General features: G+C 36.9%; 2 protein-coding genes across 5 annotated transcripts in view; both read right to left on the bottom strand.

Annotated features, from left to right (window-relative positions):
* Positions 1 to 17,674, bottom strand: part of MFSD14A (major facilitator superfamily domain containing 14A) — a 39,270-nt gene extending 21,596 nt beyond the window's left edge. Inside the window, exons 1-2 of one of the 2 annotated variants that reach the window (XM_079917827.1) lie at positions 16,439 to 17,674; positions 3,018 to 3,113 (exon numbers count right to left, since the gene is read on the bottom strand). In XM_079917827.1, the coding sequence (XP_079773953.1) occupies positions 3,018 to 3,113; positions 16,439 to 16,522 (180 nt within the window). In that variant the 5' untranslated portion in view covers positions 16,523 to 17,674. The remainder of the gene's footprint in view (positions 1 to 3,017; positions 3,114 to 16,438) is intronic. The other variant, XM_079917826.1, reaches the window with a different exon arrangement.
* Positions 17,675 to 22,679: 5,005 nt separating this feature from the next.
* The window catches only part of SLC35A3 (solute carrier family 35 member A3), a 32,122-nt gene continuing 27,098 nt past the window's right edge, over positions 22,680 to 27,703 (bottom strand). For all 3 annotated transcript variants that reach the window (XM_079917846.1, XM_079917844.1, XM_079917845.1), the window contains one exon: positions 22,680 to 26,181. In XM_079917846.1, coding sequence (XP_079773972.1) covers positions 26,091 to 26,181 — 91 coding nt within the window. In that variant the 3' untranslated portion in view covers positions 22,680 to 26,090. The remainder of the gene's footprint in view (positions 26,182 to 27,703) is intronic.

Below are 27,703 nucleotides of genomic sequence, written 5' to 3'. Positions count from 1 at the left end.
TCTTACACATTTCACATTGCTTAATGGTCTACAACAGGCAGACACTGTGTTTCTAATTACTAAAAAAGTAACATATGTAACATATAGAGAGAGAACTGTATATATATGTAGATTTCCCATGCACAACTATTTTTCAATGATGTTTCAAAGATTCTTGCTGTTCCAATGCCCAAAGGCCAAAACACCAGTAAGTACCAAGAGTATAACAAATCTCAACACTTAGATACATCTAATCTCTACAATTCAATCCTTGTTTTGCCTAAACCACCCAAGGTTTTCCCCATCAAGCAAAAAAATGTAGAGCACAAACACTGCAATTATTTTTTAAAATGTGTATACATTAAAGATGAGAAAAGAATCAGAAAAATAAAACTCTGAGCTTAACATTCATTTATACTTGAACTTATTTTTCATGAGAGAAAGCTTGATTTAAAAAAAAATAATGAAGTGAAAAATTGAAAAAGGTAAAGAATTATGACTATGATAATATTATGGACAACTGCCCCATGTAACACCTCATCATTTCACCATTTTTAAATATTCAAGTATTAAAAAAAACATGGGAATTAAGAGTAACTGTTACAACAACAATGGGGCGAAAGAAGTCTTTCCATAAATAAAATAATTGGCAACAATGTTATAGCAATTATTCTAAGATATGTATTTATGCTGGCAATAGAAAAATAATTCATTAAGTCCCAAATTAGCACTTTTCATTTTCCTGACCATAATTCAATTCAGTATTCTAAAAAGTAAAAGAAAAAAGAGAGAAAAAGAAAAATCAAAGGTACTATCCATTTTTTAATCAACAAAAAATAGTTAAGAACGTATTAAGCACACAGTTTTCCCATAGCTATGAAAAATGAACTAACAAGCAAGCAGTTATATCTAAATAACTGGATTTCTTCCTTGTTCTTAAGAAGACAATCTCTTTTTGTCCAATTAGAAAAAATGATACCAAAGTTAGACAAAAAGTTGAGATATCTAAAAAATATAAATGAGATACGAATTTAAAAAACAGCTACACGCACTTCAAATCATGACAAATTATGGAATCATCACAAAAAGCTTTTTTTTGGATGGCTTGCTCACAGTTTACCCAATATTTTAATCTCTCTACTTAGCTAGTAGTTGCGCTGCAGATAAACTCAACTACCTAAAACATGGGTATGAACCACTTGCTACCAGTATTCTCCAAGACTGAGCACTAGGAACAAAACAAGCCTAGGTTTAAAACCAAAACTGCAGTTTACTATCAGAGTAACAAGTTGCTTAACTCTTCTAAACCTTAATTTCCTCATCTGTATTATTGAAAATGAGGAGGACCCTGTAGGGTCTCCTGGGCACAGGGAGCCTTTCTGTTCAGCTCCATGACCTTCCCTGAGTTCCAAAGGGCAGATTTGAACAGTTGAACAGTTGCTAATCCAGGAAGGGAAGGGATGCAGAGTCAAGGCAGGAACAGTCAAGAAACAATAGTGCAGCCTTGGGGAAGGATCCTGGTTCCACCTCAAGGGACACACATAACAATATGGTTTATAGAATTTATAGAATTAAAACCAACAAGTGGAAGATGTCAGCATTCTCCATACCAGAGAAGACCAACTGAGGCCAGACTAAAGGAACCAGAGCAGCTCATCAAGATTACCTGAGAAGAGATTAAAGGAGTGCAGGCCCTACACATACTCTCCCTAATCTTATCAACTCCACCCTTGAACTATTGCTATAAAACTCTTCATCAAATCCTCCCAGGTTGGGACACATATTCATAGTTTCACAGAGGGCAGGAGCCCGCTGTGTTCCTCTTTGCCTGGCAAAGCCATAAAGCTATTCTCTTCTACTTCACCCAAAACTCTGCCTCCAAGATTTGACTCGGCACCAGTGTACAGAGAGGCTGAGCTTTCGGCATCATTATGAGGCTAATTCCTCATTGATAAAGTGGTTTTGAGGATTTAAAGTAATGTATTTACAGTGCTTAGACGTATTTACAGTGCCTGGACTCATCATTATATAAATATATACAAACTGCTATTACAAAGCTCAAGTACTTTAAACCATAGGACTAATGATCCACCAGACAGATTTATATGTTAAATTGGTAGATTATAAATAAGCACACTCTAACATTAGAAAGCTAATACAAAGGTGTGAGAACACAGTTATTATAACACCACAGTAGCCCCTTGACATCAGGTTATTACAGTATAATGTGGTTACAAATGTCATAATCATAATGATTAGTAGACTAGTTCAATCTATCTATATATGATCAATTTATGAACTTTTTATAAAAGTCTTTTTTGTGTATCAACGAACAAGCTCATGAAAAAACAAGGAAGTATATCTCTTTAAAAATCTGTTCTTCTGGGATTTAGAAAGCTGTACATTTATCCTGATTACACCTTTCAAGATATCATAGAGGTCTACCATTACTCCTTCCTTCATTCCATTCCCCTCATCTAAACCGACAGGAGAAAACTAGCTATCACCTAAGATGTTTGGTCTGGCAGGGAGGTCTTTTTGTGAGGTTCTAAACCTGGGAATATTTGAGTAAAATCAGCTTAGAGCTATGAAAAGAATGACCTCTCTAGATGGTTACCTCTAGATCCTCTGCCTAAACTAAAAGAAACTTGTATTTGGAAAATGCAACTGCAGGAATGAATCTCAAAATAATAATGTTGAGTGATTCAGGGCACAGACACCATTCTTCCTAAGCTTGTCAGTATAAGAATCCTTTCCACCTTCCCCAGAGCGGGGACTGAGCCCTGCTTAAACTTGTCCAGTGTTCACCAGAAGAATCACACCTGCCCAAGCCCTGCTAAAAAGTAAGGAAGAAGTAAAGGTTGGAAAAGACAACTAAACCAGTAAAATACAGTACTAAAGGGCTGACGATATTGGTGGGAGAATTAACCTTGGAAAGGAAAAAGAGCCTTTTTTTCCTCCCCAAACTTATTTCCCTCCTGAAACCAAAGAAAAAGAAATTTTAAAGTCAGTGATAAATAAGTTAAAAGATTACTTACCACCAAGGTGGGTGCTGTCAATAATCCCCAAGCAAAAAACTCCAAAAAGATGACGATAACCGCATGATAAACACTAGGAGAACCTATTCCTTGAGGCTACAAAAACAGAGTTTTAAAACATTAATGGTGCATTCCAGAATTACTAACAATGACAACAGTCGATAAATATTTATGGAGAACATTCATGTATTGGGCACTATGCCAAATATCTGGACACTCACTGTCCCTGTCCTCAAGGTGATGGGGGCAGACAAGGAAACAAATACATACATTATATAAGCACCGTGTGCAATGGGAACACAGAATCCAGAGTAGGGTGGGGAGTATCAGAATTCCAGGAGGAAGGCTGAAAGGAAGTAGGCCAGGAGCAAGAGTGGGAACGAGGACAGCAGAAGTCAAGGAAGCAGCCTGCACAAAGGTGGCAAGGCTTGAGAGCAGGAGGCATTACAGGACTCATACGGTTCAGTACAACTAGAGCACGGGCTGCACACTGAGAGTACTGAGAGATGAGCTAGAGGCACACAGGGCTAACTTCCATGCTAAGGAGTCTATGTTCAATTCTGAAGGCAATGGGGAGCCACTAAAGGATGTTAAGTAAGACTCATGTGATCAGATGAAAGTTTTAAGAAAGATCATTCCGGCAAAGATGTAACAGATAGATTAAAAGGGGGCAAAACTAAGGAAAGTTAAGAGGCTACTGCACTCATCCCAAAACATAAATGAATCATGTGGCAAGAATGGTAATAGACACCAACATGGTTCAAAAGCAGAAAAGTCCCGAGTAGTATATGAGAGATCTTGGACTTGATATACACAAGAAAGACATTACAAAATTAACTTTATACTGCTGCTAGAGATATCTTAAGAATTACTTCAGTTGCTGGGTTTTATATTTCTAAGGGCAATATTAAATTGATAGAAAAGCAAATGACCAATAACATTAACTCAGTCTCCATTAACAAGTTTATATAACAGAAAGACAACTTTAATGAATACATATAACAATGTCATACTTAAGTTTTAAAAATATATTCAGTAGTCTTATGTGCAAAATATTAATAGTATTTGGATTTCTCTATACACTAAAAACGATGCTACATCATTTTATAAAAATAGATGTCTCTCCCAACCTGCAGAATACAGGTACCTGAAAACCCCCTTGGTAGGAGAACCTGCAGTTGAGGAATCAGAGACAACAGAGGTGGGGTAGGGGCTGGGAGACATAAGAGCTGAAGGACCATGGCTGGGAATGAGTGTATTCATTCTCATTCATTCAACAAACATTCAGAGTACCAGAGGTGCTGGGATTACAAAAACCAGTAAAACACACTCCCTGATCTCAAGGAGCTCACAGTTTAGAGAGGAAGAGGCCTCACTATAATCATCTGCTTATATGTAAATGCAGTAAAAGAGATATATACAAGTTAGGAAGCAAGGAAAGGTTACTGCAAGAAAATGAAGTAGTGTCGATAATCACATCAGAGAAAAAAAACCAGACGAAGTAGACAACGGCCATAACAGTTTAAGGCTGAAAGGAAGGCAGAAGAAGTAGCCTCTAAGCTTTGGTAAGGAGTTTTTCATCTTCACTCTAGAGATACAGGAAACCATTGAAGTTTTAAGCAAGAGAATGGTGTGATGAGACCTGCATTTTTCAATACATCATGATGATTTCCTAAAGGATGTAACAGGAGCAAACTGCATGCAGAAGCAGGCTATTAGAATCAGTTCAAACAAAAGGTGATGAGGGCATGACATAGGGGAGTGGCATGGATGCTGGAGGGGAGGGAACTGAAATAAGAATTTAGGATTTGAAACTGAAAGAATCTGATAAATGTGGGAGGGAGAGTCAAGAAGACTTCCAAGTTTTTAGCTTGGTTGTCTACTAGTGGAAGCTGGTAGCTTCCTAGCTCTTTTTTCCCCATGAGGCTCAGATTTACTTCAGATTCCATCTACAAGATAACCCTTGTACTTAAAACATTTCTATTGTCCTCTGAGGGCTGATTAAAACAATTAGTTAGCAGCAAATGTGGTATTTGAAACCACCAGAGTAGGTGAGATGAAGTCTGAAAAGAGCAGTGGGCTACGACAGAGCCCCAAGAAACACCAAAATTTAAGTAGAGTTGACCCTTGAACAATGCAGGGGTTAAGGGGCACCGAGCCCCACACAGTCAAAAATCCATGTATAACTTTACAGTCAGCCCTCCGTATCCAGGTTCTGCATCTGTGGATTCAACCAACTGCAGATCATGTAGTACTGTAGCATGTATTTATTGAAAAAATCCATGTATAAGTGGACCCAGGCAGTTCAAACCCATGTTGTTCATGGGTCAACTGCAGTGGGCAGAAGAAAAGGAACCCATGAAGATAAAGGAACAATCAGAGAAACATCAGGAGAATCAAGAGAATACAGTGTCACATGACAAAGCAGCAGTTTTAGGAAGGAAGGGGTAATGCCCAGTACCAAATAGATAAGGTAAAAACAAATGTCCACAGGATTTCGTTAAGCTCCAAACTAGTTTTGTTCACCATCACACACACTCAGCATCTATTAAAATGCCAAGTAGAACTTCTCAGGGCCTTTAACATGCTAATTTATATTATATTATTTATATTATGAATCTCCAAGAAGATATTATTTTCCAAACTTGACCATGAAATCCTCTGTCATATAAGAGACAGTATCTCACCAACACTTGAGTTCCTTGGAAAACTGTCTGAGGAATACTGATAAAAAGTAAGATGATAATTTCATAACAATGTGTATAAATATACACATAGAACCAAAAGCCTGGAAGTGGCTGCTTAAGTGAAGAACACTTAATCATTCAAGGACAGTGTTGGGAAAGCTTTGCAAAGAAATTAATAACATAGAGGGAGTAGGGATGGAGCAAAGTGAATGGCTACAAAAAAACATTTAAGAGGTAGAATAAGGACTCAGTCAGTGGATGACTAGATGTAGCAGAGGAGGGTAGAGAAGATCAAAGATGAAAAGATTTCAGTTTCTGCCTTGGTCAGCTGGACAGTGAAGAAAAGGGAAAGAATAAAAGATTAGTTTTAGGCATACTAGTTTGAGAAAAACACGTACAGCATTAGCTGAATTTAAAGAAAACAAAATGAGTAAACTATGCAAGAAACAGCAAAAGATTAATATCTTAACTAGGTAAAGCATTCATGAAAACCAATACAAAAGCACTATGATGCTATAACAATATAAAGAATATAAACAAATAATTTTTAAAATAGCTCATAACATTCTATCATGGAAATAACCAAACATTCAGTAAAAGCTCCACCACAAAGATGTTCACAGCAGCATCATTTATAGTAGTAAATATGGAAATCTAAATGTTCAACCTTTAGTTACATAGCCTATAATCAAATCATGGTATATAAATTAGACAGAATAATATGCAGCCAAAAACTGTTTATTCATAATCTTTAATGACAAGTGAAAATGTTTATGGCAATGTTAAATTTAAAAAAATCAAAGGAGGATATAAAATTGTGTAATTTCAACTATGAAGAACAAAATAAAAACTCACCTCAATGTTAACAACAGTTATATTAGGTAGTGATTTTAAGTGACATAAAATTGTTTATTATGTTGTTCTGAATTTTCTAAATCTTTTCTAATAGTCATGACTGTACTTTAAATAAGAGGGGCTTCCCTGGTGGCGCAGTGGTTGGGAATCCGCCTGCCAATGCAGAGGACACGGGTTCAAGCCCTGGGCCAGGAAGATCCCACATGCCGTGGAGAAACTAAGCCCGTGCGCCACGGCTGCTGAGCCTGCGCTCTGGAGCCCGTGAGCCACAGCTACTGAGCCTGCACTCTAGAGCCCGTGAGCCACAACTACGGAAGCCCGAGCGCCTGGAGCCCATGCTCCATAACAGGAGAGGCCACAGCAATGAGAAGCCCGCGCACAGCAACAAAGAGTAGCCCCTGTTCACTGCAACTAGAGGAAGCCCGCGCACACAACGGAGACCCAACACAGCCAAAAATAATAAAATAAAATAAAATAAAATAATCACCTCACGTCGGTCAGAATGGCCATCATCAAAAAATCTAGAAACAATAAATGCTGGAAAGGGTGTGGTGAAAAGGGAACCTTCCTGCACTGTTGGTGGGAATGTAAATTGATACAACCACTATGGAAAATAGTATGGAGGTTCCTTAAAAAGCTAAAAATAGAACTACCATATGACCCAGCAGTCCCACTACTGAGCATGTACCCTGAGAAAACCATAATTCAAAAAGAGACATGTACCATAATGTTCATTGCAGCTCTATTTACAATAGCCAGGACATGGAATCAACCTAAATGTCCATTGATAGATGAATGGATAAAGAAGATGTGGCACATATATACAATGGAATATTTCTCAGCCATAAAAAGAAATGAAATTGAGTTATTTGTAGTGAGGTGGATGGACCTAGAGTCTCATACAGAATGAAATAAGTCAGAAAGAGAAAAACAAATACCGTATGCTAACGCATATATATGGAATCTAAAAAAAAAAAAAGGTACTGATGAACCTAGTTGCAGGGCAGGAATAAAGAGGTAGACACAGAAAATGGACTTGAGGAAATGGGGTGGGAGGGCAAAGCTGGTGCAAAGTGAGTAGCATCAACATATATACTACTGAATGTAAAATAGTTGGCTGGTGGGAAGCAGCAGCATAGCACAGGGAGATGGACTCGGTGCTTTGCGATAACTTATGGGGTGGGATACGGAGGATGGAAGGGAGGCTCAAGAGGAAGGAGATATGGGGACATATGTATGCATATGGCTGATTCGCTTTGTTGTGCAACAGAAACTAACACAGTATTGTGAAGCAATTATACTCCAATAAAGATCTATTAAAAAATAAATAAAAATATTTTTTTAAAATAAATAAGAGGAAAATGTTTTACTTATCTAAGAGAAAAACTATGTAAAAGATAGGTAGTTGCATATGCTTGTCCCTCCTAAGCCATTCTCTCATATTTCCCAGAGTTGGGGGAAAAAAAGTGTGTGTGTGTGTGTGCGCGTGTGCGTGTGCGTGTGTGTGTGTGTTAAGGCAGGGCAGGGAGAGAGACAGCTGCTTGCCCTAAGGTACTAGTAATTTTGAGAGTTGTATTATATCCATAGTCATCTATCCTGTTTTAAATGAATTCAAAAGTAATACAAGATCTTAATAAAACTGACAAATTTTTAAAATATTTTACTAATCTGGAATTACAGAAACTTCTAGGCAGGACTTTTGATGTTAAGTTTTAACGGAATACCGATCCATAATCAAAATTCCAGGACAATTTGGGAAGAATACAAGGGTCATGGCCTGGGCAGAAAGACTAAGGGAAGAGGGTTAACAAACAGGTAGGGGGCAAATATTTGACCAGTGTGTGGTTTACAGCATCAAGAGTAGAAAGTTCAGCATAATGAGATCATATCAATATATGACATTTGAAGATTCTCAAAAGAATTAAGAGGTACACAGTGGAAAATTCTGAAGGAGACAAATTTGAACATAAACTAATACGTACCCAACCCCAAATGCCAAGATATTCCGCCTAAAAGCGTAATAATTACTATGCCAAAAGTCCATTCAGCTGAGTAATTTCCCTCTTATGGAGGCATGAGAGATGATTCCATGGCAGTCACCTCTAACTTCAACCTCAGAAGTCAGGGACAATCTCCTTTAACCCCACCTCCACCCTCCAATCTAATTCCATTTCCCAAAGCATACTTTCCATTGGTAACATATTTGGTTTCATCATCTAGGCTTTTGGCTAAGCCTTTTAAAAATCTACTTATTTAGTCTTCTATAACACTAGATAACTTTTACAAAGTTATATTTTGTTTTGTAAAGTACCTATTTCATTTTATTTAACTTAAATTTACCTTTTTCAAGCTCACGCCCTCTGAGGCAGGCCCTATGCTTTATTCTTCTACAATCTGGAGCCTGTGGTACATGCATAGCACAAAAGGGTTTAATAAGTGTTTGCAGAACTGAAATGAATTACTCTGTAAGTCTCCTCTACCTATCACTTTAGGCATTCAGTATATGGTTACTGTATTTAAATATTGTTAAAAGGGCAATATATTCATTAATTAAATTTGCAACTTCCCCTATTAACTCCCTCCTCTATACTCTTATTGTCTGCTACTGTATCATCTATCACATGGGTTTACTGTACACATACATGAGATTAAAATAATAAAAAAAATCACTAAAGGCTTAGAATGATTTAAATTCATAATCTTATTTACCCCTTCTAACCTTTCAAGTTAGATACTGTTATCTCCATTTTACAGTCCAATACAGCATATAAGAGATGGATCAGTCAATCCAGGCAACTGCAAAGCCCACCCAAGTCTGGAGCTACACTCGTTGCAGTAGTTACACTGCATATATTACCACAGACTGTTACTTAAGAGTAGGGATCCAATCTTAACCATCTTAGTATCGCAATGCATAGCTCAATGCCTAGTATAGAAAGGGTATTTCATGCTCATGGACTGACTGATAACCCTTGTCATGAGAGTCAGTAGCTGTTAAATGACTTAAGTCACTTTACCTCTCTTAGCAGTTAGGGGTAAACTATTAATTTCTTACCTAAATCCTCATCTAACTCTCAAATTCCACATCTATGATTGTCCAATCAATATGAGTTTATGAATCCAGCAGTTATTGTGGGGAATATGGACTTTAATAACTTATGTTATATTCCTATCAATGAATCAGGGACTTATATGGGTTGTTGGCCAGGAGAAAGAAGTAATTCCACCAGTAACTGGGCATTACAATCCTTTTTATTAAATAGAATGTTATCATGTGAGTAAACCATGAGAATAAGCCAAACTGAGGATCATTCTTCAAAACAAAGGCTTAGACTATTAAAAATGTCAATATTATCAAAAATAAACAAAAAGCTATTCTAGACAGAAGAGACATGGCAACTAAATGTAATAATTAAATTCTGCATCCAAAAAAAGACTATAAAGGACGTTATTGGGAAAATTGGGGAAATGTGACTGGCCTATATATTACACAATATTATTGTATCAGTGTTAAATTTTCTGAATATAATGATTATATTGTGGTTATGTGGGAGAATATCCTTATTCTTAGGTGATGCATCCTGAATGTTCTAGGGATAAAGTGTCATGATGTCTACTACTAACTCAAATGGTTCAGAAAAAAATGAAAAAATATATATAGAGAAAGGAAAATCAAATGTGGCAAAATGTTAACAATTGCTGAATCACAAATCTATGGGATGGGCAAATAGATATTATGCTATTCTTGCAACTTTTCTGTAGTTTTGAAAATTCTCAAAATAAAAGTTGTGGAAATAAAAAACACAACGAAAAAAAATAAGGTATGAAGGAGAATAATTTTGAACTTAGAATTTAATACTGACAAGTTATCAATCGAGAATGAGGATAAAATAAATCTTCAGAAAGAAACATTGAATTTTCTCTGAACAATATATAACTAAGTTTACTAAAATAATTTAATGTAAAAGTCTTACACAAAAAAAGACAAAGATTCTTAATTATAGACATCTAAGACCTGGAGCTTTCCATGGAAGAACACTAAAACAAAAATTTCTATAGAGAATATCGTAACTACAGAGCTGCTTTCCTGGGATCCTGCCACATTATGGAATAACTGGAGGAAATAAGGCTTTACTACTAGTATTTGGCATCATGTTTCCTCTCTCACAAAGTCAGCTGGTGTTTTCTTATTTTCTATGACCTTAATCAGGCAAGGCAAGGTTTACTACATTTGTGAACAAAAAGAAAACTGATCCTTTATATCCTGAAAGTATGAATCACCATAAACATGTAGAGACACCATTATACTAATTAAGTCACTTTGGCTTAATTTGCAGCGAGACTTCAGAGTTATTTTATGGATACATTATGGATCAATTTAAAAGAGATATTCAATATTTGTATATTACAGAAGTGAAGAGGTATTGGTTAGATTGCCCCTAAACAGAGTGGAATACACTTCCTATAAATATTCAACAAGAGTATAGTGAGGGGCTTCCCTGGTGGCGCAGTGGTTAGGGGTCCGCCTGCCGATGCAGGGGACACGAATTCATACCCTGGTCCGGGAAGATCCCACATGCAGCGGAGCGGCTGGGCTCGTGAGCCATGGCCGCTGAGCCTGCGCATCCGGAGCCTGTGCTCCGCGGCGGGAGAGGCCACAGCGGCGAGAGGCCCTTGTACCAAAAAAACAACAACAACAACAACAAAAAAAGAGTATAGTGAGATCAAGTTTTACTCTTAAAAAAATAAAGAAGGTTTACAGCTTGAGACTGCACTGCTTTGAGGTAAATTTTGAAAAGATAAGTAACATGACAATCTATTGCATCCCTCTCCATTCTTGAGGGGAAAATATGCGGCTGACTGTTAAATCATTACGTTAAGTGCTTATCCCCATGAACACCGAATTGGTTACACAGTTCGTATGACTACAAACTAAACTCACTAAAAAGGTAAAATAAAATTTAAAAACCCCCATCAACACAAAAATCAAACTGTCACCAAAGTCTAAGACGGAGCCTAAGCTCAAGACGGGTCTTAGGGTAATCTCTAATTACTCAATTTATAGAGCTAAATGATAAAATATAGACCACCTCTTGTTTTAAAAAGACTCCCTAAGAAGTATTTCCTGTGGTAGAATTCATAACTGTATTTATACACTATTGAGAAAGTAGACCTATTATTAAGAATAAGCTACTATATCTGGCTCTGAAAGAAATAAACCCATTTCAGGGATCTTGATGCGCCCTGGCTGAAATGGTCACCTGTTACTTTAATTGACACTTCTAATTCAAAAAAATGCCAAAAGACAACTCAAGCTTTTAAATAACTGAAAATTTTAAATCATATATACTTATCAGAATGATACTTGAGAAAAGCTATTCTTTTTACTTAACTTCAACACTTCAACCGTAAGTGAATTTCCACAGATGATATTGGAAAGCAGGTCTTCAAACTATAGTAAGACAAACTGGAAATATAAACTGAGAAAACTGTTTACTAATTTACCCTCAAACACACTAACCTAAAGCAAATGTTGACTCAAGGAGGTAAGGAGGTAAGTCATTCATGGTTCTGCCTGCCACAAGCTTGCCAAGGACATATATACATCCTGATGTTTCTAGGCATGCTCTACTGATTTCAAAGAACAGCTGCTTTTTGAAAGGTACCATGGCCCTCTTCATGGCTTGCACTCTAGGAACCAGAGGCTGCTCTCTGGGGGCTACAAAGAGCTATTCTGCAACTCCTTTAGCCATCCTAGCAGGTGAAGAGTGCAAATGATCAGAGCTTAGGTCCAGACATTTGAAATGATTTTTGACTCCTACTTATTCTGATTAAAATCAGAGATATCAGGAATAAGTATCTGGTGCTCTGCATCTCTGGGCATATCTGAAATGCCAATTTTACTTTTTTCAGGTACTTCCAATAAAGCAATACACATATGCCTTGCTTTCTATCTAATTTTTAAAGTCATTTTACCAATTCACTTGTGAAAAAAATGGACATTTTTCACTTTGTCAGAGACGCAGACTCACAACTGTATTCACAAAACAATAAAGATCACAATACAAAGAAAACTTTAAAAAATCATAAGGAAAATTCTATCTTTGATAATACAAATAACTCGTGTAAGTAATTCTTTGGCTCTTAGCCTCTACCAAGAATACTTATAAGCTATCTGCTAATACATGGTAATGATTTAACAATAAAACCCGAAATATTCTAAAATGTCAGAATGCACTTTCAATTCAACTGTCCTAAATGGTCTGCAATGAATAAGAGATGTAGCAAAATGTTACATACATTAAAACATAATTAAACACTGTAATCCTATGTGCTGATGCTTCAAAAAGCAAAATCACCAATAATGTCACAGCTACTTTCATCAGTAAAATGGTATAAGTAGATGATTAAGTAAATATTTATTGAATTTAACCTGTGAAACTATTCTTTAGTTACTTATGTTGTTTTCATATAGAACAACTATTCTTAAACTTTCAGGAAATATGGATCCTTTTGTGGAATCTCCCTAGAAAAATGTGTAGTCAAAGAAAATTTTGCAAACAACTTCAGGGTGAACAGACCCAAGTTAAGAATTCCTGATACAGAATCACACACCTTCACGTAATTTATCTTAATTGTGTACTACTCAAATGAACAACATAATAGTCAGCCTTACCCTGGCTTCAGCGCCAACTGAAATACAATTTCAAGAAAAAAACATTTAGTTACTTATGATTAACCTGGTTCGCTTAGAAGGGTTCACTTCTTCAAAACTGTTAAAAACTACAATAGGTATGTGCTAAGCTTTTGACAAATTAACAGCTCATTACTAATTTTGTTTATGAATATTACAACTGGTTGATCAAGCTTACAAAGATGCCATTAGCAGAAGGACAAAGCAAAATAATCTTAACATTGTTGAACACTAGGAAGAAAATGGAAGGGGATCAGGTCAGTACCATTGGCCAGGGATGTGAAATACTGTTCAGAGCTTGTCATGTATGACCATATAGCCTCAGACACATGGATGTTCATAACAGTAGTCCGACCAATTTTTAAGTAGAGAGGTAGAGAAGTAAATGTCATTTTAAAACTATTTTTATGACTATAATAATTATGACTACTATAATTTCACTTACAGCTAGAGTAGATTAAAATACAAATACTGCAAAATATTACCCTAGCACTTCTAGAAATATAAATATCTCCTGATTATATATGCGAATAAATAAAATTACACTAAAAAATCATCTTAAGGGCTTCCCTGGTGGCGCAGTGGTTGAGAGTCCGCCTGCTATTGCAGGTGACACGGGTTCGTGCCCCGGTCCGGGAAGATCCCACATGCCGCGGAGCGGCTGGGCCCGTGAGCGGGCCCGTGAGCCATGACCGCTGAACCTGTGCGTCCGGAGCCTGTGCTCCGCAACGGGAGAGGCTACAACAATGAGAGGCCCGCGTACCGCAAAAAAAAATCATCTTAAGAATGTGCTACTAGACACATTTTTAAAAATCACTTTAAATGTGTTTTTATCACTTTAAATTCACATAGTAGGCCCTGTAGGATTAAAAGATGCATAAACAAAGTCCCTATTCTAAAGAGGTGTCCAGTGCTCTTAGAATGGAAAGTTCAGCATAAGTGTACAAAGATGATAAATGATAATACCCCCATGCCCACATCCCTCAAAAGAAGCTTTCATTTATTTTATGATGGGGTAAAAACTGTATTTTGTGTCCAAAGGCAAGCTATGAATTCACTACAACTTCAGTAAATATCAAGATAAAAAAAAAAAAAATCCTCTTCCAAATCGCCCAGGATTTAATTGCTATAAAGCGAAATTTAAAAAGTCAGAGGTAACAAAACTGAACTTTACAAGGTAAAAGGTGTGTTTCTTGAAAACAGCTTCATTCTTATCTTTTATTAAAAAAAATCATAATAATAATACTAGGAGCTTCCCTGGTGGCGCAGTGGTTAAGAATCCGCCTGCCAATACAAGAGACGTGGGTTCGAGCCCTGGTCCGGGAAGATCCCACATGCCGCGGAGCAGCTAAGCCCGTGCGCCACAGCTACTGAGCCTGCACTCTAGGGCCTGCGAGCCACAACTACTGAGCCCGCGAGCCACAACTACTGAAGCCCGCGCAGAGCCCCTGCTCTGCAACAAGAGAAGCCACGCAATGAGAAGCCCGTGCACCGCAACGGAAGAGTAGCCCCCACTCGCCACAACTAGAGAAAGCCCGAGCGCTGCAATGAAGACCCAATGCAGCCAAAAATAAATAAGTAAATTCATTTTAAAAATTACTAATCTTAAATATCACTTGCTTTTACAAAATACAATTCTTTGATGCTTCAATTTTTAGATTGTAGATGAACTTAAAATATCAAATCCCTATGATTGACAAAGGCAACCAGTATTCTTTCAAGCTATTTCTCTCCCCACATAGTAGTTCTAACCAACTTGGTCAAAAGAGCCATGACAATTCATAACTGACTTAATCAAAATAATGTTTTAATTAATTAAATAATAAATTAAATACAACAAAAAGATCTGAAGACTTGAATTTCAAAGTTTCTTTTTTCACCAAATGTCAAAGCTATGACATCTATGGATTTGACAGTTAACTAAAAGTATATTCTGAAATTGCTACATATGTCCCAAGCTTTCTAAATTTTAGCATAACTAACTGGGCCGTATTCTGAAATGTCAAAAGAAAGTTGTCTCTGATTTCAAATGAATTTAGCAAATCCTCAATGGCGACCTAATTACATATTTAGCACTATGCTAGTAGCTGAGGGCTCCAACAAAACGCAAACAAATATGGAAAAAAGGAACCATTTCTGCACATTTCTCGGAAAAGTGAAGTATGTATTTCACCTTTGCATTCTATTTCGGAACGTGATATCAAAGAATGCAACAAAGACCAGAGAGTGTAGCAACGGAGAATTTTCAGCTAAAAAAAAAGTATAGGCGAGTTATTGTCAATTAAAAGGCCTACGTCCCCTGCCGGTTAACAGCACAACGCATAAAGTTGACTGTGATGACAACTGTTTCCAAAAAGCAAAAATTTTTTCCTTGCCCTCAATCTGTCTTCCTTTCAAAGGTCTTCCAATCCTCAGCCCATGATCAACTCTACCTAGTATTTTTTGTTTTAAAATACACCAGGTGATTTTAAAACAACAGAGTGATGACTCTTCTTTGAAAACTAGCAGATTGAAGTCTAGGCCCCAGGTGTCCTCCGTCACGCTCCAGACTGCGGGAAGTGAGGAGCAAAGCCCACCTTCTGACAGTGTTTACCGTACTGGAAGCAGCCAAGAGCAGGAGCACTGACCCAGAACGCCGTGGAAGAAGGGAGCGAGCGCACTACGGGGCCCCAGTGGGGTCGCCGCGCCAGATGCCACCCGGTTAGCAGCATATGGGAGGGCAGGGATTGCTCCCGGCCGCTTCCAGAGCGCGGCCACGGCCTCGCGGGGCCTGGACGGCGCAGGCGAGGCTGCGGAGGCGAAGGGGACGGCGGAACCAGCTACGACCCGGCGACCCGGCGGACCGGCCGGCAGCGGAGCCCGGCGTCGATTCCTCCCCGCGGCTGAGGCGCTCGTGGGCTCAAGGCCGCAGGGCCTCCAGGGGCGGCCAAAGGAAAGGGTGGCAGGTGCGGGAGAGGCGGGCGGCTTCTCCATTCGAGAGGACGGGCCCCGGAGGCCGCAGGCCGGGGCGAGGGAGGAAAGCCCCTGGAGCACAGGCACTGGGGGCCCGGGAGCCCGAGACACCGGCACCGCGGGAGGGGTGAGGGAGGGCAGGGGCAGTCGGGGGCGGCTGCAGGCGTCAGCGTTAGGGGCAGAAAGAGATCCGGGCCCCAGAAGACCCTACCCGGCGCGGTACCCCAGCTCACCGTGCCTCCGTCCTTAATGATGATTTTCTTGGCCAGCATGATACTGCGGTTCGCGGCCCGTTTCTTCTTCTTCCCCTGGGTCATTTTACCATCCTCGATTCCTGGCGTTGCTGCAGCCACTCCCGGGGCGGCCGGCCCCAGCGGCGAGTGCCGTCCCGCCACTACTGCCGGGCCGAGCCGCTCGGGGCGCCCGCCGCCATCTTGAAGGCCCGGCCTGCCTCCGGCGGCGCGTCACATCGTGCGATCGGTCGACCAGCCCGCCCCGCCCACGTGACGCGCCCCGCCCGCTCAGCCGCTGGGCAGTCTGCGCCCGCGAAGGGAAGCCCCGAGGGAAGCGGGCGGCGGGCGGCCGAGGCAGCCGGTGGAGGGAGCGGCGCGTGGAGAGATCCGTGCGCTCTCCGTTCACCAGCTCGCTCAGCCCTCACCGCAGCCCTGGGCGCTGGGGACGGTTATAGATCCTCTAAACAGAGGAAGAATTTAAGTTTCTAAAAGTTACCTACTAGTGGAAGTACAGCTGATAAACGGTTGCACTGGAATTTTAACCAGGTGTCCTCAACTATGAGGGCTGTCTCCAACTGTGTTCTAACCAACACCGGAACCGAAGGAAACGGTTGAAATAGTTTAACAGAAATAGTGGGTGACTGAAGGAGTAAAGATAAACTGAGTTTTCCTAGTCTTTTGTCCTTCTGGTGCCGGGGGCGGGGGTAGAGAAAGCCTGGAGCTCAGCTGAAGCCCGCCTGTTTCCAGGAGCTCCCTGGCCCCAGGCAGGATCTTTTCTCTAATCCCTGTCAATAAAAATTTACAGAGTCTAGGCCACTACCTGTTTTACCGTGTTTAAAAATTAACGTTGTTAATTAACGCTGTTAATTAACAGTTGTCACAAGTGGAGTATGGACTTCAAATTAAAGTATCACGATGTTAAATGTGCGATTACTGTGTTATGTAAGAGAATATCCTTTTCCTTAAGAAATATACACCGGAGTCTTAAGGAGTGAAGGAATGTGATGCATGCTACCTACTCTAAAATGGTTAGGAAATAGCATGTATGTATGTGAGAGGAGGGGGTTGAGAGTGATAAAGCAAAATGGCAAGGTGATAAAAAAAATAGTGAATTTCTGTGTGGTGGTTTTAAGATATCTTCACAAATTCAGTGATATTCTCTTCTGGAAGAGGAGTCGTCTAATTCCCCTTCTCCGGAGTGTGGGCTGGGCTTAGTGGCTCTGTTATCTAATAGGATATTGTAGAAGTGACGTATCTGACTTCCTAGGCTAGGTCATAAAAGGCTCTGCATCTTCCCGCTAGCTTTCTCTTTTTCATTCACTCAGGACCCAAGTCTAGTGGAAACTAGCCGCCATGTCATGAGGACACTGTACTGAGGCCTTCCACCAACAGATATGTGAGTGAGTCATCTTGGAAGCCAGTCCTCCAGTCCTGCTCAAGGCTTTGGCTGGCAGCAACCCATGCCAACATCCTGACTGCAACTTCAGGAAACCCTGAGCAATGCCTGCCCAGCTAAGCCACTCCTGGTTTCCTGACTCTCAGAAACTGTAAGATAAAAAGTATTCGTTTTAAGCCACTAAGCTTTGGGGTAATTTGGCACACAGCTATATAGATAACTAATACACAGGGTAAAGGGAGTGTATGTTCTTGGTACTATTACTGCAACTTTTCTGTAAGCTTGAAATTATTTTAAATTGTTAAAAAATAAATTTGATTGAATTTTCTATTTCGATAACTGATTAGACATAGAAAACAAATCAATTTCCATGGAAGGGAGAAGAAAGGCATTTTAGCCTGGTAATTCAAGTTACATGTTTCCTCAATAAGTAAACATTTGTTTAAAAATATTCTCTTACTGAAACTGACTTGAAGTTCTTTAGAGAAAGTAAGATGAGATAGATTTCATAGTTAAATCCCCAGTAGTTTGTTTTGGATGGATGGAGAGGGCTGGTAAGATCATTTATTGTGCGGTTACTCTGACCTTTTTCAAAATCATACTTCATCTAGCTGCACCAGCTTTATCATCCTTAACAACTGATTATTGTTTAGTCATTCAAAAAAATATTTGAGGGCTTCCCTGGTGGTGCAGTGGTTGAGAGTCCGCCTGCCGATGCAGGGGACACGGGTTCGTGCCCCGGTCCGGGGAGATCCCACATGCCGCGGAGTGGCTAGGCCCGTGAGCCATGGCCGCTGAGCCTGCGCGTCTGGAGCCTGTGCTCCGCAACGGGAGAGGCCACAACAGTGAGAGGCCCGCGTACTGAAAAAAAAAAAAAAAAAAATATTTGAGAGCCTGTAAGTGTCTGCCACAGTTTTACTAGACACTGGAGATACATCAATAGATGATATTTATGTATGTAGAGCTTAATTATACTGGGGGACAGAGTTATAAAACAAACACAAAATGAAGATAATTACAAATTGTGGTAAGTGCTGTTGTAAAAAAGGTAATAAGAGAAATTTAGCATATATTGAATGTCCAGAATGTCCCAGGCATTGTGCTAGAAGAGCTGCAATAGTAAACAAGAGATGACTTTTGTAACAGACTTACTGTGCGTATACTTGTGGCTTTCTGTGTGATTTGGGGTTGTGAAGATTCACGAACTTTAAGTTAAGAGGTTGATGTGTCACTTAGGGTTCTTTGGTTATAGTCAACAGAAACTAGCATTAGCTAACATAAGCAAAATGGAGTGATTTGGAAGGATCCTGGAAGTTCCCAAAATTAATGAGAAGGTGAATAATCAGGCTTGAAAACAGGCAAGAACCAGTATTTGGAAATTTCATGAGAACACTTCATGAGGCACTTTGGAAGGGAGAGAAATCCCTTGGAGAGAAGGGCAAGTGGCTGAAGCTAAATATTCCTAAAGAAACAAGATTGTATGGCAGAATCCAATCCCCCCAAATGTGCCGTTTATTAAAGAAACTGCACTTTACCATACAAACAGAAGAGGGCCTCCTTAACTATGAAACAGTCACCTACATTCTTTCACCCCTTCCTTCTGTAGAACAATCTGTTCTGGCTGATCCAAGAAAATCCTACATGTTTTACGAGGGACAGAAAAAGCCACCAAAACCCCATAAAAGGCTACTATAAGAGGAAAACAGAAAATGAAAACTTTTAAATTAATAGAAAATACTACCCTCTAGAAAATATGAAGCAGAGGAAAACTATATACATCACTCCAATATGAATTAAATATCATTAAATGAGCAATTGCAGATGTGAAAGAATGTAACAAACTGTTAAAAACTCAACAGGAAGATGAGAGTTGATCAAACTCAGGCAATTTACTGAAATAGTAAAATCATCTAAAAAATGAAAACTAAATTACAGGGTTCCTAAGAGAGAACAGATACACATGAAAATAAGGAACATGGAGGAGAAGAATAAATCAGCTATAAGGAAAAAAAGAGAAAATGACATGGAAAAAATTATCTGGGCCTCCAGGAAAAAAAAACAACAACAAACAAAGTTAATATTTTTTCCAAAGGGGGAAAAAAAATCAAATGGTGCCAGATTTCTTGACAATAACACCAAGCAACACAACAATGGAGCAGCATTTTCAAAAAAACTCAAAGTGTGAGCCAAAGATCTTATAGTTCATCAAGCTGTACTTAAAGTATCTAGGCTCTAGAAGAAATTTTAAACATGCTAGAACTTAAGGAATATTGTACTTACAAGCCCTCCTTGAGTACTCTACTAGAAGAGCTTCATCCAGCCAAGAGTTGACTGGGGAGCCTTCAGCTAAAGTACTGGTGAAGAGTATTAAATATACTTAAAATATATTTAATTTTATAACAAATGCAGGGACTAGGGTGAAAAAATAGTGTGTAAATGTTATATGTTCTAAAACATTTCGAATAGAAATAAGGCAACTAAAAAATATGAGAAGATGGAAGGAGTAGAATAAGTTCATTGGTTGTCACAAAGGCAATTAGATGGGAGTCAAAGAACATTTAAAACGGCAAATAGTAGAAGCTTAAACAAGCAAAAAGAGGTCTTTTATGGCATTACATAAAATGTTATCAGTAAAAAGGTAACCACTAGAACAGAAAACCCTTTCTAAACATAAAAAGAAATTTTAAAAGCAAGGAACACACTCCACAGGGTGAAACGCAATAAATATAGCAATGTACACACTTTATTTTTTTAAAAGAAACACAGGAAAGATAAACTAGCAACTAATGAAAATAATTATCTATAGGAGGTGATTAGGAATGGGCTGGAGGCATAGGCATGGCAGCTTGGCTAATCTGAGTATACTTTTTATATAGTTTTAACTTTGAACCATGTAAATGCTTCACGTATTCAAAAGCAATAAAATTTTTAAATTAAATATGAAATTGAATACAAACAAAAACAAACTAAACTAGTTAGATCACAGTGATAGCATAACCATGTAGAGAAAATAGTAATTTACATTAACTTTTGAACATACTCTCAGTGGGCTATTCTAAGGACAAAGAGAACTGCAAATTTTATTCAATATGTTTTCCATTAGTAATACTGGTATTGTAGTGCTGAAACATAAGCTATATAATAAAACATATAAGCAAATATGCTAATGTTACTCAGAACCAATATTTTCACTGTAAGAGAAAAGAGAGGCAAATATAAAGAAAAAAGCTTGTAATACTAATTTTTAATTGTAAACATTGATTTAAATTCATGAACTCTTAAAAATGTTATTTCCTAGCTCTGCCCACTGATATATGGCTCATAAGTAAATGGAGTTCAAATTCCATTCCCCCTAAAAGGAATAGATAGGGCTCCTTGGAGAAATAGCTGATATTCCCCAGCTTTGGAACAGGACAAGTACAGGCTGGTTCTAACTTGTATTCTTTCTCTGGAATAAATGTGATTATAATAGCTTTCAGTAAGTTCTTTCTAGTGAATTATTGAGCCTGAAGGTGAATTTGGGAAACCTCTGAATTTATAGTCACCAAGACACTCTACTACAGTACAATTTCAAATCTTTGGGATTTGAAATTCGGCAATTTATTTCCTCTGATATTTTCTCCTCTGGAATGTGTATGTAATCAATCCTGCTTTGAAAAAATTCTCTTTTTAAGAACAGTAAGAAAGACAATTATGATTGCTAACACTGGTCACTATCTGACTGTGTTGAACGGCAGTGGTATCTATAAGATTTAGATTATGAGGCGTATTTGCATAGCACAGGATTCAAGGATTTTGATATACTTTCAATGAAAGTATTACAATAAAAAAAATATTTAAAGATTTTCAGTTAGTGCTTCTGAGAAGATACCAAAGAAGGGTATACATTTTAATGCTGATATTATTTTAGTAACATTTTAAAACAGCATTTTGTACAAGGTTACTTCAGTAATAAAGGTGGAAATAAAATCCTTTATATTGCTTATCATTTGATCTCTATGCATTGAATTGATAGTCACAATAGAAACAATTATATTCAAATTATGAAGAAAACTGGGAATTTCCTGGCGGTCCAGTGGTTAGGACTCCGTGCTTCCACTGCAGGGGGCACGGGCTTGATCCCCGGTCGGGGAACTAAAATCCTCCAAGCCGTGCGGTGCAGCCAAAAAACAAATATGAAAAAAATATATACCGATTACTGTAATTTCTTAACTTTGAGGCTAGCAAAGAGATAATTTATTTAAAGCAAAAAAATTTTAGACTGGTATCATCATACAGGTAGAGAAATTCTAACGAGTTTAAATAAAATCCAGTCTTTCATGCTAAGGCATAGGCTAGTAAAAAGGAAGATCACACACATGATAAAGGTAACTTGAGAGGTAGGGAAAGGCTCAGTGAGTCATTTTTGATATATAGAGAGGAGACTAATTCATGGTTAAGTCAAGCACGGGTGAACAGGGAAACAAGGAAATATAGGAAAAAATTTACATAGTTATGAAAATAATCTATTTCCATAAATCTACTGAATAGATAATAACTGGATACCAAAAAATGACAAAGAGAAATTTATCAATTAAAAAGCCATTTAACAAAAGACCAATTTACAGATTCCTTTGAATTATGTCCATAAAAAATTTAAATATACAAATCACAGCCCCAAACCCAAAAGAATCTTCCTAAACAAAGGAAATACACATATAGACAAATTCAGAATCCAAATCATTAAAAAAATAGTTTAAAAATCACAGTAAATTATATCTTATAATAAGAAATAAAAAACCAAAATGACAGTTATATACAATTGTTAAAGTTTCAAAATTTCAATGATGGAGCAATAGTACCATAATTTATTTAAATAAGTTCTGTTCACTAATACTTGTATAATATACCTATTTTAATATTCTGTTAGATAATGGATTTAAATAGCAAATGTTGAAACAATGAAAAAATTGAATTATATTCTTAAAACATCCTAATTTTGCCTATGTGTCCAAAATTGTGAATTACAGTAATGTCCTCCAGAAAAGTCAGGTATTTGGTAAAGCAAGGCACATAGGACCAGGTTTTGATAAAGGTGCTTTTTCTTTGGTCCTATAATTACTTTAAATATGCTACATATCTGGGAGATCCTTAAGATGACTTTCGATATAGCATAAATAACTTTCATAAACTCTTTCTTATGTAGAGCATACATTCATATGTAATTAAATATTATGACAACGAAAGTGTAAATAAAATGAGTGATGCTAAACCCTGTTTTTAAAAACAAAACAACTCAGGTGACTATACAATGACATTTTAAAAGTCTAATAATTTGATATGTAGGAAAAGTGTATCAATTCTTAAGGATAGTTTGTATTACACTAAGTCTACTGAGCACAAAGTCAATTAATTTCCACTCAGATTCTGTCTCTTTAGATTCTAGTTTAAATATCAAACCACCTTTCCTTCTATGAAATTGTGACATTCAATATAAATTGATGTAAATATTTAAGTTTTGCATCTCTAAACTACATTTTCCACCATAAAAGTAGTCTACAATGTCTCTAAAAATCACTTATTATAGAATTGATAATATTACTGTGTTGATACATCTACATGTTGCATTTCAAAATTTTCTTCCAAAATACCATATTCTTAAGTTTTATAGAACTATCAGTTGGCACTCTTCTCCCATAAGTTAGCACATTTTTATAATGAACAAAGTAGTAACATGTAAACTCTAAAAAGTATAAGAATTTAAATAATCAAGGAGTCATCATTATAAAAGATTGATACAATAAGGCTTCTGGAGGTCATCAAAATATACAGCACACACAGAAGAAAACAGCATTATCTGTATATATGACATGATCTAGGATACAGGTCCACCTTCTCAAATATGATTATTTCTTTATGAATCACAAACTACACAACCAAATCTCTAATAACGTTTTCAAACCTACTAGAAAAGCAAAATATAAATTATTCCTGTCTAATAAAAGTTTGCTTTGCAAATAGACTATTTTGCCCTTTCTCAGAACTCTTGATTACATTTTATAAACTTTGGTGGGAATCTTGAAAATTGTGTTATTTTGGACACCTGAAAATATATTACTATTGTAACTAACATGTCTGATGTCCAATAATTTGCTGTATCATTTTTTGAAGTGTTAAAATTGAGACTAAACCTGAATTAACAATTAATTATGAATGCACACTGAATTAACACATAAGTACCCAACCAGTACTTCAGTGTGAGCTGAACATAAATCTTTATATTTAGTCTTGAATTCTGTGCATTATAGGATTTAGATTTCCCTTAGCAGTAAGTAATAAGATGTAAGCCTGAATGTTGTTACAGTCTAAAAACACCATTCTCAAATTGTGGTAAAGTTATTAAATAAATACTCTAAAAGGTGGTCACTGAAAGTCGTAAGTCAGAGTTCCAGAAAGTTTGCTTGGTGCCAACTTGGAATCAACAGCAGATTAATTTAAAATACTTTGTGATTTTAAGCATTTTTTAAAACTCTGTATGGAATATATTAGGCTTTTGTCCTGTAGAGGCTAGGTTTGCCTCAGCAAAGTAACACAGCCAGTCCTAATTAGCCAAGAATAGCCAACAGTTTGTAACATAGTATTTTTCAGCCAAATTTTGTTTAACAAAATCCATTAGAATTATATAAAAATATTTATTTTTTACAGATTTATACTATTAGAACAGGAGACTTTTAAAAATATATAATGTATGAAAGAAAAAAATAAATTCCTATACATAATAGGTAATTCTGTCTCTAGTCAATAATTAAATTAAACCCATATTCCAATTTTAGAAAGTATTTGTGCCCACCTGTTCATTTGATCATTTCTGCTATATTTTCTCTCCCTGAACCAATTTATTAAATAACTCATGTAATTTGCAATCTCAACTCCAGTGCTAATCAAAGGCAAAGGAAACCACTATTGTAAAGCAAAGCTGTGGCTCCTTCCTGGCAGCTTTTGTAGGGTCACAGAAAGGGAATTCAGAATTCAGCTGCCTCTCCCAGACATGCATCAGAGAATTCCTGGGAATGGTGGGTTTATGAGAGGCCTAGAAAGTTCTTCTGAGCAGCCTTGAATTTATACTTACAGTGCCATTTAAAATAATGTAATATCATGGCAATCTGGAATGTCTCCAAGAAAAGTCATTTTGGTCTCAATTTATTGACATCTGTACTACTATTTTTTTGGTTTTGTCAACAGTTGTACATTAAAAGAAGTTTTTACAGATCAATGAGTAAAATATTCATCTAAAAATGCTCTAGTTATTATACAGTATATGCTTTGATAGTTCAAAATTCTCCAAATGGAGACATTAGACAATAATTATTATTTTAAATTATTATGAGTATTTAAATTACATTTTAAAACTTTAATGGAAATTAACACACACAGAAATTTATTTTAAAGTAATATTAAGGATTTATCTGATTTACAGAAAAGAAATACAATTAAGAGATTAAGGACAAAACTCCATTAGTGTAAAAGTAACTGGCTACTATCTAGCACAGGAACAACTGGATTGCTTGCTTCCAGCAGTTCTGAAGCACTAAAAGATCTTAAAATGTAGGTGGAGAAATAGATGTGTATATTTCTTTACATTAAATTTAAATATGAAATTTATTGTCTGACAAATCAGACCCAGAATGTTACTTTATCAATTTTTATGCAGTTGAACATTTGCAACATATAGCAATCTTTTGTTCAGTAATCTTCTGTATAAATATAAAAATCTGAGATACATGAAAATGTTTTTCAAATCATCCTATTTCTTCACAGCTTTATAGGTAATTATAATTTTCAAACTTTGAATATCCATGTTATTTGATATATCTGTACAGAAAGAGTAAGATAAAAAACATTTAATAAGATTAAATATATCTAATTTGCAAAATTGATGTCTGACATTTGTTGTGTGCTCTTGCAAAGAATGCATAGGATATTTCTGCAGCAATCAAAAACATAAAATCTTTTTAAACTCAGATTTCAAGTTTCCTCCAATAATTATTCTAATCCCTGGAAATACTTTCAAGTTTTGATTTCTTGATGCAATAGGCATTTTGTTACATATACATATATTTTATCCTTAAACTTTCATATTTTCAAACCATTTGAACATTATGATCAGATTCAGCATGATGATTTTTTTCTTAGAATCTGTAGAAGTCCTCTGTGCAGGATTAATGTTGAGATTCCTAGTGCACCATTGTGAAAAACCAGATAAAGACAGTATTACCACTATGCTTTAGTGGGATTTCCTGCAGGTTTAGGATCATAACCATATAGGAAAGTAGCTGTTATTACAAGGATGGCTCCAAGGAAAAAGACACTAAATAGATGAAGAAGAAATGAAAAAGAGAAAATCAGATTAAAAACAAAACAAGTCATATTTCTTTACTATAAAAACAAATATAATTTGGGACAAAATGTTCCAGTAACATGGCTAACAAATACTGAGTACTTACTACATTCCAGATATTTAGCTAAGTGTTTTACATGCATTATCTCATTTAGTTCTCACAACAACCTTATAAGGAAGGACTAGCACTGTCCTCATTTGTTTATATATGAGGAAACAGGTTTAGAGAATTTAATTTGCTTAAAGTCCCACAGCTTGAAGTGGGAGATAGAATTCAAACTCAGGTATGTTTAACTCTAGAGCCAAGCCTGCACTTTCATCCACTGTGCTATACTGTAGTCTCCCAAAGCAAAGATGTATAAAAGGTTGTATTTCATCTTTTTTCAAAACCATTTTTTAAAATCGAAGTATAGTTAATTTACAATATTGTGTTAGTTTCAGGTGTACAGCAAAGTTATTCAGTTATACATATATGTATATATAGTATTTCATTGTAATGTGCCTTTTGCCTATAATACATTGAATAATAAGAGATCTCGATTTTTTTAAAAATTTGAATATATAAAGGGAAAATTGCATTCTTTTCAAACCACAGTAAAGTTCAGTTTAAAATACAAGGTAGTAATAAGCAAAACTCAGGATTTTTATAGGATGCTTTACAAAAGGAAATAAGACTGAATGCAGGAAGACTTGGTTTCTTCTTTAGTTTATCTATCCATATATATAATATACCTTACTATAAACAGGAAATGAATTTAAACTGGTACTGGAACTCAAACTGAATGTAAACTGGAATATCAGTCTTAACTTTTAACATGTACATTCTTCAAAGTGCTGTTACAGGGACATGAATTAGTCTTGCTTTTACAGTTTTTATTAACAGTTTGAAATCACTCCCCTGCCTCAAAAAAAAAATGTTCTATAAGGGAAAAAGATCACTAATCCTTATTATGAGTTAAAGGGCCCTTCATAATATGGTCCTTCCAACCTTATCTCCCACACTCCACCCCACCCCATCTATAATTCAGCCACTCCATTTAGTGAACACAACATGCCTTTCAGGGCAGTATCCTTGTAGATGCTATTCCTCTGCCTGCAGTGTCCCTCCCAAGAAAACTGCTTATTCATAACAACTCAGGTCTTAAGTCTCCAAGACTAACTCCCTTAAGCAGAGTTACTCTATGGTAACACTTTATCACACTGTAGTAAATAATGTGTTATTTACATTCTGCTCCCTGCTGCCATGTGTTCCTCATTCATCATTATATTCCTAGTACCTAGCATATATAGGGAGCTTAATCATTATCTGTTATGATAAATCTAGTGTTGACTTGATGCAGATGTGTAACTTTTCAAACACCTTGAATACATATATACATATAAGATTAAGAGAACATAAAACTTCCTATAATGTAAATATCTTGAAGAAAATTACTACCACAGGAATATTTGGTAACTATTTAGGCTGCATAAGCTTCTGACTGAGCACTTT

This window comes from Stenella coeruleoalba (assembly GCF_951394435.1).
Source record: "Stenella coeruleoalba genome assembly, chromosome: 1".
NCBI lineage: Eukaryota > Metazoa > Chordata > Mammalia > Artiodactyla > Delphinidae > Stenella > Stenella coeruleoalba.
Note: the sequence above shows the minus strand (reverse complement) of the source record. Positions and strands in the feature narration are given on the sequence as shown.